The sequence below is a fragment of the Schistocerca nitens genome, chromosome 4 (assembly GCF_023898315.1).
Source record: "Schistocerca nitens isolate TAMUIC-IGC-003100 chromosome 4, iqSchNite1.1, whole genome shotgun sequence".
NCBI lineage: Eukaryota > Metazoa > Arthropoda > Insecta > Orthoptera > Acrididae > Schistocerca > Schistocerca nitens.
The window spans coordinates 514,239,489-514,255,786 of NC_064617.1; the positions used below are offsets into that span (position 1 = coordinate 514,239,489).

At 40.0% G+C, this 16,298-nt stretch overlaps 1 protein-coding gene across 3 annotated transcripts in view; it reads right to left on the reverse strand.

The window, feature by feature from the left end:
• Positions 1-1,494: 1,494 nt before the first annotated feature.
• LOC126251467 (RNA exonuclease 5) overlaps positions 1,495-16,298 on the reverse strand; it is a 44,103-nt gene continuing 29,299 nt past the window's right edge. For all 3 annotated transcript variants that reach the window (XM_049951904.1, XM_049951905.1, XM_049951906.1), the window contains 7 exons: positions 15,596-15,822; positions 15,288-15,498; positions 13,241-13,382; positions 7,301-7,495; positions 5,982-6,171; positions 4,041-4,217; positions 1,495-2,024 (listed from right to left, as the gene is read on the reverse strand). In XM_049951904.1, the coding sequence (XP_049807861.1) occupies positions 1,642-2,024; positions 4,041-4,217; positions 5,982-6,171; positions 7,301-7,495; positions 13,241-13,382; positions 15,288-15,498; positions 15,596-15,822 (1,525 nt within the window). In that variant the 3' untranslated portion in view covers positions 1,495-1,641. The remainder of the gene's footprint in view (positions 2,025-4,040; positions 4,218-5,981; positions 6,172-7,300; positions 7,496-13,240; positions 13,383-15,287; positions 15,499-15,595; positions 15,823-16,298) is intronic.

Consider the following 16,298-nt stretch of genomic DNA (forward strand, 5'->3'; position numbering starts at 1 on the left):
GAAGCGACAATACAGAAGTGTGGCGACAAGTTAAATGTGCCTTCCCAAACCATTGGCTTTAGCCAAAGAACTAGCCATAACTTTTTTCAAAGCTAGCTGAGACTGGCTACCAAGACTTTTCAGTTGACATGGATTATGCTTCTGGAGAGAAACTACCATTGCTTAATGGCTTACGGGCACTTACGGGGAAAAAGTAGTGAATTTTAATTGCTATAGAATTTGCAGCGTGAACCTTCCTATACATTATCGTGAACTGGTAATGGATCAAATGCCAGTCTATTTTGAGATGCCACTCAATAACACCGTGGAAAGAAAAGGGGACTCCAGAGTCATGATATGAACCGGCGGCAGTGAGGAGCAAAGGTGTGCAGTGATGATGGAACTGAATATAGATGAAAGCTACCCCCTTATGTGATATTTAAATGGAAAACAAATTCAAAAATATAAGTTCAATCCATATTGGCAACAGCGAATCTAAAAGGGTGGATGGACCATGATGTGGGGGTTGAGTGGGTGACGCATGTTTGGCAATGTTGCCCTGATGTGTTGTTACATTTATGTAACATGGTTGTCCTGGACAGCTTCCAGGAACTGAGGAAGTCTGAGACAAGTTGCACAAAGAGGAACACCAACTTGGTCATTACCCCTAACATCCGTCATGCAACCACTAATGTGTGTGTAAATTAGCCAGTCAAAGCTGCACTTAAACAGTGATATACATAATGGATGGCCGAAGAGAACCACAAGTTCACACTGAGTGGAAAAATCAAGCGGCCAGATTTGTCCTACATTTGTGAGTGGCACTCCATTCTGTTCCCACTGTCGGAAAAGTCCTTTAGAAAATGTGGTTTCACAAATTCACTGGACGAAATAAAGGCTGACACTCTACGGGAAGATGGGAACAAAATGATTCCTCCACTAGTGATGAAGTGGCTATGAACAGAGTCATTATGTTAGAATAATTTTTTGTAAATAACACACAAAGTCAATTTTTTTTCCTCACTTAAAATTAGGGTGCCTGGATTATTTGATGGTGCAGATTATTCACGTATAAACGCCATTAGCCAATATGCAGTTATTTAGCCATGGCTGTTAAACATCGGGATAATTACATGGAATAATATTCATATAGTTGACACTCTTTGAAATATTAAGTATTTTGAAATCTTAGATTCATAAAGCTCAATAAAATTAAATTATGATTCTAGATTAAACACACAGAATTCCTTTTTTAAGATAAAAATGCTTTACCCTGAGAATGTTAGATTTTCCAGAAAAGACTGCCATCTTTATTGTGTCTAAATAGACTTTCACATAGCCATACATGTTTTATAACAACCCTTGCTATCTTGACAATATCCTCTGTTGTAGGAATGTCATGTTCATTTCAAAGCTGCTTATCCTTAGACTGACATCAGGATTCATATTAGACTGCACTGAATCAAAAACAATGAGTGAAGGACAGAATTCTATGTAATAAAACCACACAACAGGTTAACAGAGAAACTTGTGTATTTATGGACTTATACACCAAGAACAATAACAGGCTGGTTGGCTGGTCGGTCGATTGATCTTACATAGGTTTCTCACTTAACAGACTTTTTTTCTCCTTTACAGTTTCCACACAATGAACAAGAAGGTTTAACATGTTTTAATTCTTGTGAAAGGGTTCTTTAGCGAGATAAAGCACGCACCATTTGGACCACTGCTTTTGCCACTGAACAACACAACTGATAATCCATTAACTGCAACATGTTCAAACAAACGTCTACACCATTTATTGAGACGTTTACACGAGCTATCAATCTCATCATCTGTATTCGCAATTTCTACATGTGCAAGAGTAAAGAAGTTCTCCAGCATAATTTCACAAGTTCGTCGAACAACATCCTTCGCCGAATTCTGTACCTCACATTTAAGCTGTTTAGTACAAGCATCTTCAGTGCCTATATTTGATTTCAAAAGTGAGTCAGATATATAATTCGAGTACTTCTGAATTATTTCACCACAGCCGATAATTGATGCTGAAAAGAGAAGAGGAATACCTTTTATCTCACCATCAGTAAATAAGAATAGGTGATATTATTAAAAATAGTAACGCTGCTGCTGCTACTACTACTACTACATACAAATTCTTTAAAAATACTTTATAATTGCATTTTATGAAGGAACACCTATTTTAAATTCAAATACACACCTCATTTCCTATAGTATGTCTTTCTCACAGCATCACAAATTTTTGTTTAATTCAAATAAGAACTAGTTTTGAAGTACTTGTAAAACATTATCAATACTGCCACAATAAACAAATGTGAATCACGGTTAACTGATCATCCACAAAAAAGAATGCAGAAACCAGCTACCTTAAAAATATGTGAAAAAGTACTTAACATTGTAACACAAGATTCTCCAAGCTAATGCCATATTTGTCTCGCTGCAAGATAAAATTCAAGATGATCAGCCCTCCAATCACAATTCTAAACACATTCTGTCAAAGTATTGTGTTCAGATTTCCACACATGTTGATAGATCAACTGGTCAAATGGCAAAGCCCTGTATGGGAAAACTTCAGAATGATGTTGCACTTCCATTGTTGGGAAGAGGAACTCCACAGCCAAGTTGCTCTATGAATATAACCTCTGAACTCCACAGCCAAGTTGCTCTATGAATATAACCTCTCTATCTCCCCCCCCCCCCCCCCCCAGTTGGGAGTGGTACATGTTATGCCGTGGTGTCTTCCACACAGGAAGCTTAAGTTGCTGCTTCATCGATGATCTCATTTTCATGAATTTCCACTAGATCTGGTATGCAGCAGTCTGCCATTCCTTCCCTATCTATGTAGGGGGAAAAAGGAATTCACACTGTATTGCTTTAACGACACTGCAATTAGGGAACTTTTGAACATAAATCACATATGCTCCGATGACTTCGGTATAATAATGAAAATTTATTTTGGAAGCAATCTTGAGGGCATATTCAGGAAGTCTGACAAATTTTTTAGCCTATTTAAAAACATCAATCTACACTGCAGCACAACTGTTGTACACAGTAAAAGCAACAAAACATGTAGGTTGGGATACAGTTCTGTTTACACTTCAACAGATTCAACATAATTCTGAACTTTTTAATCTCATCTTGCTTTCAGCTGTTCAAGGTTTTATTTTACGATTGCAGTTTGGGCACTAAGCCATTCCCAAGCATAATATTTTGAAATGTACATTTATATTAGGCAGAAATCTATAATAATTCTGAATTTAACATTTTTTCTTTCACTCTATGAATCACCAAACCCAGAACTTTATTCACAAATGGGTAACAATGAGCTAGGACCAGCACAGAAGTTATGAAGCTCTCAGTTTTTGAAAGAGAAAGAAAAATATCCACCAGAATTGTTCTGAAATGTACCCAGCAAGTATTTCACAGATGTTTTTTATTTATGATTGACGTTGAAATCTATTATTCAATTACAGATTGTTGATACAGACCACAACGAGCCACTAATAATTATTGGTGACAGATTGAAATGTCCCTCATCAATCTTTATTTTAAAACTCAAGAGAGTTGTGCAATATGTTGACTAACAACAGAAAATAATTACACCATGAAAATGGATTCTGAAGACCTGATTAGTGGTTTGGTTGGTGTTCTCCACAAGCTGGGAGTTTGATGTGCAATAAAAGGTATAAAGTGCACCAGTATTCTTTTCCCATTCTTATTCAATTTTCCACTGGAATGGCAGGAAGAAATATTTTTGGCATGCAACCACGTAAGTTTAAATTTATAATTTTGCAGCCATTGCTTTATAAGCTGTAAGCAGAACACTGTAATTCTTGAAGTACATGCTACTAGAATTGAAGAGAGTAAGGCTCTCAATTACGCACTATGTCTTTCCTGCAGCATCTCCCAGCAGAATTAGTTGAGCATACTTTGTGAAACTCGTGCACTGATTCCTCATCTGATTTTGGATTTTGCTTTGAAAGTGAAAGTATCTTCTTCACAAAATGTGTAATTACAATGAAGCAACAACAATAATATTTTACCTGTTTTGTCTACACGAGTTACATGGCTGAACAGACTGGCAGCATATTGATTGGATGCATGATGATTAATATTAACGCCTAATTCTTGTGCCTGTGAGTTTGTGGAAGAGCTATTTTCTTGTCGCTGGCTCTCAGCTCTTAAGCATCCAGCATGTATGACGTCGCCAAATTCTATACCTAACAACAGATACCACATTAGTAACTTTTATCAAAGGGAGATAGATTTTTTTTAAAATGTTAAGGTACATTGACCTCACTAATAATAACACTGCTGTTTCAAAGGTGATAGCAAGCTTTCATAATTTGAGGCAAAATGCACTAAAAATTTCAGTCGCAATGTACACCGATCAGCCGCAACATTATGACCACTGACCTACTATCAATATAAAACCATTCAGGTGATAGCAGCGTCACCTGGTGAGCGATGACTGCTAGTCAGATGAATGCACAGTGTGTGTGTGTGTGTGTGTGTGTGTGTGTGTGGTGGCATGCGCGTTGTCCTTAGCGTAAATTAGTTTACGTAATGTCCAAGTCTAGGGGCCGATGACCTCAGCAGTTTAGTCCCTTAGGAATTCACATCCATTTGAACCCCCCCCCCTCTCCCCCCCACCTTTTTTTTTATTGGTCCAGTCTCTGCATAAGCATTTCAGAAACAGCAAGACTTGTCAGGTATTTGAGGAGTGCTGTGGTGAGTGTCTTGAACATGTGGTGACACCAAGGTGAAACCACGTCCAGACATTGTGGGATCAGTTGGCCACACCTCATTACAGATGTCAGACATTGTAGGCCGGGAATATTGGTGAAACAGGAAGGTGGCGAACTGTGGCGGAACTAACATCCAACTTTAATTCTGAGCAGAATACAAGTGTGTGTGAAAACACAGTGCATTGAACACACCTAATGATGGGCCTTCACAGCCGACGACCCATGCACATGCCAACATTGGCATCTATGACTGAAATGGCCAGCTGGTCACTGGCACTGGACGTTGGTGCAGTGGCAGAGCACTGCAGGGTCTTACGAACCCAATACCTTCTTCACCATGCTGATGGGAGGGTGCAAATCCGTAATCTTCAGAGGAACAGCTCCTTGACATCTGTACTGCGGGACGAAGACAAGCTGGCAGCACCTCCATTCTGCTCTGGGGAACATTCTAGAGGGCATCCATGGGTCCAGTGGAGTTTATGCAATGCGTAATGATGACCAAAGTGTATCATACACTGGTTGCAGACCACAAACATCCTTCATGATGATCATGTTTCCAGACAGCAGTTGCATTTTCAAACAAGATAATGTGCCATGTCAGAAGGCCAGGAGAGTGAGGGACTGGTTCCAGGAACACAGTGGCGAGTTACAATTTATGTGGTGGCCACCTCAACTCACCAAATCTGAACCCAATCAAACACATCTGGGATGTGATTGAACATTGCGCTGGCTCATGGCCCTCCTTCCCGGAATTTATGGGAATTAGGCAGAGTGTGTGTGTGTGTGTGTGTGTGTGTGTGTGTGTGTGTGTGTGTGTGTGTGTGTGATGCTAACTCCCTCCAGCGACATACGAAGGCCTCATTGTTTTCATGCCACGATGCACTGCCACTTTTATACGTCCCAAAGATGGACATACTGGCTATGGGTAGATGGTCATAATGTTCTGTCTGCTCAGTGTATCAATGTGGTTAACTAAATCCATGTATACCAATTATTGTTATTTCTATGCATGAAATAAACAGTTGAATGATTGAGGAGTATACATTAGATGGGTCCATAATAATGTAGGCTTCTTAATATTCATACACTGAACTGAATATTATGATGCCTGTGTGTGAGTGGCTGAGTGTACAAAAGGGGGAATGAAAAAACAGAGTAATGTCTATAAACTGTTAAAAGTAGCAATTAAATTCATACAACACTGTATTTCAACACTGAATTGAAATATAAACAAACCTTGTGCCAATTTTAGTTGTGTAAGTTTCATACATGCTTGGCTGTCTTCTATAGAAGAATGTCCTTGATTGTCAATCTGTATTTCCTCTCCCAGAAACCTCTCAGATAGATGTTGGAGTTTGCTTTTTCGGGATCTAGTACCCGTGAGGTTAAAAATTACACTGGTATCAATTATATATGGATGAAGCATCTGAAATGATAGGTGTTGAATTAATGTACAACCTTTTTCCCTTACAAGGAATATAAAAATAATTGACCTTTTCCAAATTTGCCTGATAAGTGCTTTCCAGGTTCTCAATAGCCCAATGAGAATGGGCACCTATTCCTTGGCATGCATAGAGTGTTTACTGTGCAGATACTAGAATCCAACCCATGAATGATGGAAGTTTGCACCAGTCAAGACAAGGACAAGGACTGCATTGTTCTGTTTCCAAGTGACAGTGGTGGTATATGCATAAACAATCTTAGTGCCTGATGAAAGTGTGTGTGTGTGTGTGTGTGTGTCCCGCAAATTATGTCTCTTTCTTGCCTGTGCAGAATTTTTCATTCACCACCACCATCAGCCATAACAATTGCAGCCAGAGGAATAAAAATTCACTAAATAACTCGCTATGATTACATATGATGCACGCATTGCATATAAAATCCACAGCAGAGCACTCAGATACTACTGAATGATCAATGACTGTTGTAGAAAGTGTCATGTGGTACGCAAAACACGACTCCAACTATAGCAGAGCGAACCATGCACTGTCAAAGGGCTATGACTGTGCAGGTACCCTCCTCCAATGGACTGGCTACCACATGGCAGATTGACCAGAACTGGGTGTCAGGATAATATAACCTTCAGGTACCCAAGTACCACACAGAGTCCTTCCCTGCGTAATCCACAGTTTCGAGAATTTGAGGAAGAATGAGGTAAAACCTAGGGAGTGTCCAAAATAAAAAGGTAGGAAGTAATGTAAGGGGATCACGAGAATAAGTCAAGTTAAAAACCTATGTGAAAACCAGGACAATGAGCAAAAATCAAGTGATAGTGGGAAGAAGGAGGCAGGGAAGTAAAAATGAAGAAGAAGAAGGACAGGGATTGCCACACAGCAAAGGAGTACTGCAATTGCTCAGTACCCATGCATACCATGTGCACACTCATTAAAGTGTTGTGGGCCTGCGGTCGATTAAATTTTCCTTTCAACACAAATAACTACCCAAATATTCTATACTATTTTCGTAAACAGACTGGTTTTTCCGATGACAATGGAATAAGAGATTATTTCACCATCAGTGACTGAATGAATTTATATAAACTAACATTTACTTACCTTAAGAGCATGGAGGTCATTGTTAAGAGACTGTCCGACCAAAATGGCATCTGGAGGAAGCAGTTGCCTCAGTTTTTCCTGAACATCTGCTAGACGTACAGTCACATTTGAAAGTGTCTTTTTTGATACACCAGAATATCTTGTTAAATAATTTGTTATGTGATTATAAGGCTTCACATAAGTATCATACAACACCTGTTCATAAAGGTTCAGTGTTATATATTATAGACAGCTTCAACAGTACTATTATGTACACAAAATGAGAAATGGTTGATTTACATTTGTTGAAAAACAAATCCAAATTACTGGACATGTTCACTGATGAAGACAAATCTTTGTCACAAAATGTGAATCAAAAAATTAGATTGACATTTCCATAACAACTGCAGATAGCTGCATGTAAAACAGGGCAATTTGTGGTCACAGGTGTGAAGAACAACACTGTCACATAGTACATGCAAAACTAGTACTATTAACTGTCGTTAACATGATATGGATTCTAATGTGCTAGTACAGCTAGATATGAAGAAGATGGAAAAGATACAAAAGCACGTCTGGACAGACAATATGTAAGAAATGCCCACAAAGGGAAAGGGTCTGGGTTTTACCCCCAGTCTGGGGATAGTTTTAATCTGTATGACTTATCTCATAATAAATAAAAGATTAATTTTGAAAATTTATGATCAACACAGAGCACTGAAAAGCAGAGAGGCTGCCTATATAACTTATTCACATTTTTATCTAAAAACTAAGATGGTGTGACTTACCGAACGAAAGTGCTGGCAGGTCGATAGACACACAAACAAACGCAAACATACACACGAAATTCAAGCTTTCGCAACAAACTGTTGCTTCGTCAGGAAAGAAGGAAGGAGAGGGAAAGACGAAAGGATGTGGGTTTTAAGGGAGATTGTAAGGAGTCATTCCAATCCCGGGAGTGGAAAGACTTACCTTAGGGGGAAAAAAGGACAGGTATACACTTGCGCACACACACACATATCCATTCGCACATACACAGACACAAGCAGACATTTGTAAAGACAAAGAGTTTGGGCAGAGATGTTAGTCGAGGCGGAAGTAGAGGCAAAGATGTTGTTGAAAGACAGGTGAGGAATGAGCGGCGGCAAATTGAAATTAGTGGAGATTGAGGACTGGCGGATAACGAGAAGAGAGGATATACTGAAGGGCAAGTTCCCATCTCCGGAGTTCTGACAGGTTGGTGTTAGTGGGAAGTATCCAGATAACCCGGACGGTGTAACACTGTGCCAAGATGTGCTGGCCGTGCACCAAGGCATGTTTAGCCACAGGGTGATCCTCATTACCAACAAACACTGTCTGCCTGTGTCCATTCATGCGAATGGACAGTTTGTTGCTGGTCATTCCCACATAGAAAGCTTCACAGTGTAGGCAGGTCAGTTGGTAAATCACGTGGGTGCTTTCACATGTGGCTCTGCCTTTGATCGTGTACACCTTCCGGGTTACAGGACTGGAGTAGGTGGTAGTGGGAGGGTGCATGGGACAGGTTTTACGCCGGGGGCGGTTACAAGGGTAGGAGCCAGAGGGTAGGGAAGGTGGTTTGAGGATTTCATAGGGATGAACTAAGAGGTTACGAAGGTTAGGTGGACGGCGGAAAGACACTCTTGGTGGAGTGGGGAGGATTTCATGAAGGATGGATCTAATTTCAGGGCAGGATTTGAGGAAGTCGTATCCCTGCTGGAGAGCCACATTCAGAGTCTGATCCAGTCCCGGAAAGTATCCTGTCACAAGTGGGGCACTTTTGGTCTGTGGGAGGTTCTGGGTTTGAGGAGATGAGGAAGTCGCTCTGGTTATTTGCTTCTGTACCAGGTCGGGAGGGTAGTTGCGGGGTGCAACGAAGACCTAGGCTGTAGGGAAGGGACCGTTTGATGTGGAATGGGTGGCAGCTGTCATAATGGAGGTACTGTTGCTTGTTGGTGGGTTTGATGTGGACGGACGTGTGAAGCTGGCCATTGGACAGGAGGAGGTCAACGTCAAGGAAAGTGGCATGGGATTTGGAGTAGGACCAGGTGAATCTGATGGAACCAAAGGAGTTGAGGTTGGAGAGGAAATTCTGGAGTTCTTCTTCACTGTGAGTCCAGATCATGAAGATTTCATCAATAAATCTGTACCAAACTTTGGGTTGGCAGGCCTGGGTAACCAAGAAGGCTTCCTCTAAGCGACCCATGAATAGGTTGGCATAGGAGGGGGCCATCCTGGTGCCCATGGCTGTTCCCTTTAATTGTTGGTATCCTCCACCTCAAAAAACTATCCAATCTCCTGGTTTCCCACCTCCGGAAAGGCAACTCACTCACCCTTCACAACCTTTCCTCCAAACCTCTCTCCCAATCCGAAACCTCTGTCCTATCCAAAGGCCTCACCTTCAGCCCCACTCCCAGATTCAACCAAACAGCCCTTGTCAAAGATTTACTGTCCTACACCCGTACTCTCTGCTGGAAATATCACTTTGCCACGAAGAAAAATGATCCTAATCCTACTCCTAATGATCCAACTCCCCAAGACACTATCCAAATTGAACCCTGCCTGGAACAGTTCCGTCCTCCGTCACAGCGGGACCCACCTCCTCTTCCTCAAAATCACCCACTCCAAACCTTCCAGGAATTTCTCACTTCCAGCCTTGCCTCTCAATCCTTCTTAAAAAACCTCAATCCTACTCCCAACATCACCACTGCTGAAGCTCAGGCTATCCGTGATCTGAAGGCTGACCGATCCATCGTCATTCTTCCGGCGGACAAGGGTTCCACGACCGTGGTACTTGATCGTCGGGAGTATGTGGCTGAGGGACTGCGTCAGCTATCAGACAACACTACATACAAAGTTTGCCAAGGTAATCCCATTCCTGATGTCCAGGCGGAGCTTCAAGGAATCCTCAGAATCTTAGGCCCCCTACAAAACCTTTCACCTGACTCCATCAACCTCCTGACCCCACCAACACACCGCACCCCTACCTTCTTCCTAAAATTCACAAACCCAATGATCCCGGCTGCCCTATTGTAGCTGGTTACCAAGCCTCCACAGAACGTATCTCTGCCTACGTAGATCAACACCTGCAACCCATTACATGCAGTCTCCCATCCTCCATCAAAGACACCAACCACTTTCTCGAACACCTGGAATCCCTACAGTCTGTTACCCCCGGAAACCATCCTTGTAACCATTGATGCCACTTCCTTATACACAAATATTCCGCACGTCCAGGGCCTCGCTGCGATGGAGCACTTCCTATCACGCCGATCACCTGCCACCCTACCAAAAACCTGTTTCCTCATTACCATAGCCAGCTTCATCCTGACCTACAACTTCTTCACTTTCGAAGGCCAGACATACCAACAATTAAAGGGAACAGCCATGGGTACCAGGATGGCCTCCTTCATGAAATCCTCCCCACTCCACCAAGAGTGTCTTTCCGCCGTCCACCTAACCTTCGTAACCTCTTAGTTCATCCCTATGAAATCCCCAAACCACCTTCCCTACCCTCTGGCTCCTACCCTTGTAACCGCCCCCGGTGTAAAACCTGTCCCATGCACCCTCCCACTACCACCTACTCCAGTCCTGTAACCCGGAAGGTGTACACGATCAAAGGCAGAGCCACATGTGAAAGCACCCACGTGATTTACCAACTGACCTGCCTACACTGTGAAGCTTTCTATGTCGGAATGACCAGCAACAAACTGTCCATTCACATGAATGGACACAGGCAGACAGTATTTGTTGGTAATGAGGATCACCCTGTGGCTAAACATGCCTTGGTGCACGGCCAGCACATCTTGGCACAGTGTTACACCGTCCGGGTTATCTGGATACTTCCCACTAACACCAACCTGTCAGAACTCCGGAGATGGGAACTTGCCCTTCAGTATATCCTCTCTTCTCGTTATCCGCCAGGCCTCAATCTCCGCTAATTTCAATTTGCCGCCGCTCATACCTCACCTGTCTTTCAACAACATCTTTGCCTCTACTTCCGCCTCGACTAACATCTCTGCCCAAACTCTTTGTCTTTACAAATGTCTGCTTGTGTCTGTGTATGTGCGGATGGATATGTGTGTGTGTGCGCGCGAGTGTATATCTGTCCGTTTTTCCCCCTAAGGTAAGTCTTTCCACTCCCGGGATTGGAATGACTCCTTACAATCTCCCTTAAAACCCACATCCTTTCGTCTTTCCCTCTCCTTCCCTCTTTCCTGACAAAGCAACAGTTTGTTGCGAAAGCTTGAATTTCGTGTGTATGTTTGCGTTTGTTTGTGTGTCTATTGACCTGCCAGCACTTTCGTTCGGTAAGTCACATCATCTTAGTTTTTAGATATATTTTTCCCACGTGGAATGTTTCCCTTATTTTATTCACATTTTTACCATACAGTAGCCTTAAAACATTTAATAATGAACATTTATGATATTTTTCTGAATAATGAACATATACCATATTTTTCTCAGTATGATTTTAAAAGTTGTTGATTGTAAACTCTAACATGTCTGGCTCCTCGAATTACTTCATCAGCACCTGTGATAGATGCCTGCTGGCCACTGCGCAATTTATCTGCAACATCCATTTCTTCGTTATCGAACTACTTCACACAACACTGTACATTGCTAATGCCTGTTAAAGTGCCCTTATATACTTTCTCAATTCATGAGGTTCAAACAGCTTTAAAATCATGGGTCTTCTGAAGCAAAAACCTGACTTTTTCCAAACTGGTTTTGATGCCTAGTTCAACAACAGCACAAATGCATGGTGAATATGATGAATAATAGTGTTGTGTAAAGGACAGTTCAAGCTATGATCTGTATGAGTTCTGCTGTGTTATGTTCATTATTAAATTTTTTATGACACAGGAGGCATTGCTTTTTGTTACTTTTTGATCCATTTACATTATAAGAAAATTTGATTCGCTGTATTTCAGCTATCAGCTATGCGAATGAAATCTGTTAATAATTTTATCTTTTAACAGGAAGTTCCTGAATGTAAAACATTGATGATTCAACAAACAAAAGCCTATTACCAAAAATTTTGAATCCTAGGCATGTGATGCCCATGCTATTTTGAACAACATAAAACATAGTGTCTGGAAACTATCTTATACTAGCTCTAACTTTTGATGCATTATTAGCAATATAAGTTGTTGACGAAAAACTCAGCAAGCTGTATACTGTTCATATAATCTGCACTGTAACAAATGATGTTAATACCAGCAATATTGCATTGTAAATATTAAAAAATAAACTTAGAGTAATAATAGACACTAGATCATATTCATAAATGTTTTAATCAAACGAACTTGAAAAGTGCTATATCAATATAAATAAAAAACTTGGCATAAAGAAACAGAAAAATAGATGCTGCATGCATCATGTGTGCATTTTCACTTTCAACACTGCTGACTGCTCACATCCCAAAAAAATTCCTATTTTTTAAAATAATAATATGGTGAGAAATGAAGCAAAACACAAAGGTCTCAAAGAGTTTAAATTGGTTGGACTATATACACTTTTTGATACCTTTGGAATGTTGCTGATAATGTCAGTTCCACTTAGGTGCTTGCTGACTTTTTTTTATCAACAATTTACACTGCGAACAGTGCGTAAAAAAAGGTTTAGCTAGGATAAGGTAGGTTCTGAACATTTCATTTCATGACACATTTGAAAGAGTGAGTTTTGCATGCTGCGAGTCCAAACTTTTGGATAATAAGCTTTTGTTTGTTAAGGCATCAACAACAACAGATTGAAACATCACATAGTATAAAATGCACTTTTATGTCTCTTGCTCCCAGACTAAATACTGAACTACAGGAACTCCTTAACAGAATGTTTTATAAATATTTTGTAGTCTCATAAATTTAAATACTGGACCGTATTACACTGAAAAGTGTAGAGATATATGTTTGAACAGCTTTTCCATGGCAATGTACTCACCTTTAACTCTTCGTCCACAAGAGATATCCTTGTTAGTTCCATCCCTTCATTTGTTTGGCACATTTCACAGTCTAATGCATACATTGGTGATAAAGGGGTTACTTCCTGGTACACGTCTTTTGTATACACATAGTCTAAATATCTGCACAACACAGAAACATGACTGAGTAGACAAAAATTATAGTATTACGCAAATTGCTTTAAGTCACTTGTTTTGTTAAAACATTCTTATTAAATATGGACAAGTAAGAAAAAAATGTCTCATGCATTCCATCTACATATACTTCCTCCTCCTGAAAAACACAAACTTATGTGCGTGGATTGTGCTTGCTTGTTTGAATGAATGGTGTGTGTTTCTCTTTCTTTTTCTGAGGAAGGTTGCAGCCAAACGTTTATGTTTAAGTGTCTTAATTGTGTCTGTCTGCAATTTAGCATGTCCTCTTTATGGTAAGTAGCAATCTGTTTTTTCCTACATTGTTGATATTCCAAACTACTAACAGTTCATTATGTTTCATTTTAAATTAATCTTTTGATTTGGTCACTCATAGGTAAATGGTCAGTACATCACATTTATGAGACAAGTAACGTCTAAATATATGACATAAAATAAAAGAGTTATTTGTGTGTGTGTGTGTGTGTGTGTGTGTGTGTGTGTGTGTGTGTGAGAGAGAGAGAGAGAGAGAGAGAGAGAGAGAGAGAGAGAGGGGCGAGGGCCGTGGCAGAGACAATATGTGGTTATGAAGGATCCAGAACAGGACACGAGATGCAGTGGAAGAAATGGAAAGTGTCTCAGGTGTGAACAAGACCAGGACAGGCTTAGGGTGCAAAGCAACTGTTCACTAGGTTCGATAGAAGAGCACTTGTTACTAATGTGTGTGATTGTTAGCCACACAATTTAAAATGGATGTATGTAAATAATATCAAACCTTAGAATCCATTTAAAGTAATCTTAAGACTATGATCAATCGGTTTGACATTGGTTCTCTTACCATTTACTGGACCCGTAACAGGTTGAACTAACAGAAGAGAAAGAGAAGATCCAAGAAAGGGTGGTGCATTTCACCACCAATTCATTTGATCAGCACGAGTGTGTTGTGGAAATGTTCATGGAACTCCAGTGGCATATGCTACAAGAAAGGCATTGTACATCAAGGAGAGTTTATTGTTTCAGAAGTTCCAAGAGTGTACATTCCTAGAAGAGTCAATTATCAAATTGCACCTACATATATCTCTCAAAAATTCCAAGAAAGACTGGAGCACATACAGAAGTATATTAACAGTCATTTTACCCGCACAGCTCTGGTACCTCTACCACACAAAAATATGGCTTCTGGAGTATAGGTGAAGATATACAGTGGGGAGTTTGCATGGCACACACCTAAAGTGAAACATGAAGCAGACTGAATAGCTCTGCAATGCATTCAGAGGCAAGTGGTGATAATTTTGAATAGTTTTATAAGGTGGCATTGCAGATGCAATTTGTTCTATAGAAGGGCGTAGCTCCACATTATGGCAACAGACTGCAGTATGGCTGGGATGGGGGTGGGGATTTTCTAACAAATTTATGGCCATTAGTGGCAAGAACATGCATTTCTCAATGAATGTTGATTATGAAATACGTTTTATGTCATGGACTAATCTATTGGTAAATGTCTTGCTGTTCATAGCTGGTGCAAGCTTTCCACTCCACATCATACTGGTTAGAACACAGGAAGAGACTAACGTCTCACTGAAATAAAGATCAATAATGATGAAATAACTCAGATGGCCAAGAATGAGGGGTGGAAACTTTTATTCTTCAGTGAAGGGACCATTATGACATTTGATAACAGTGGTTTAAAGATACTACGAAAACCCAAATAAATACAACTTGAGGATCTGATGCATTGTAGCGTCGATCAGGTTAATATTTTTATACTTTCTCAAATATTTAATATCCAGTTATCTCTATAGAATACATTTTTTTAAAAAAATCTATCTATCTTTAGTCTTATGATGAAGTCGTTTGGCCCTTATGCCAGTTTTCTTCCTGCCATTTGATTCTCACCTGTTACCATTCTCCCCCTTTATACACAAAGGGTATCCATTTTCAAGAAGTTGTGAAACAGATAGCAGAAGATGTGTACGTGGAAATCTGTCAGCTGGATGGAGGTGTTCCTGAGATTCTTTACTTGCTTCAGGAACAACAATAGGAAAGAAAGCTCTCATTACTTTATAAACTTTACCACTACTAACAGCAGATTCCATGCTACCATATTCTGAAATATAAAAAGCAATTTTCCATTAGTTGTAATAACTAAAGCTGCCACAAACAACTCTAATATTGTAACAAAAAAATTAGAATTTTTTACCTACTTGCAGCAAGGGAGCTTTTCTGGACACCTGTAAGTGGTACAGCTGCAATATCCTGTACAAGACAGCTTCTGTAGGCAGCAGGTGTAACAACTTCCACCTTTATTGGATACAAACTGGCCAAATCAGAGAGCTTGTCTTCATTTTCAATGAAATCATTCACTGAAAAGCCATCAACCACCAGCAATACTACATGACTCAAACGGTTGTATTTTTCCAGATGACACCACCTGTACTTGTGAGAATTAAGTTCTTTTCACTTGATCTTGCTACACCAGCAAAAGTAGTAGTAGTACAAATGAAGGACAATACACTATTTATAGAACTTCAATGAAAGATATCTAAGTATGGAGGGACATTTGAATTTAGGGAAGATTCCAAGAAACATATTACGAGATAATTTTTCTTTTATGAACATCATCTCACATTACTCAGAAGCAGTTTCAATAAGTCATCCTGCATCTACTATTGCTGTAGAACTTATCATATTGGAAAGTGGAGAAAATGGTATGTACAAAAATGTGGAATCTTCTTTCAAGTAAGACACAAACCCTCACTACCATAACAATTTAACCATCATTATCCTTATAATCCTTAAAATCTTTTAATATTACATGAAACAGTGACAGGAAATACATTTAGGAAGTTTCAACTAAGAGGTTTCAGAGTCCATGAAAGAAAAGAATTGTGCAAAATATTATGAATA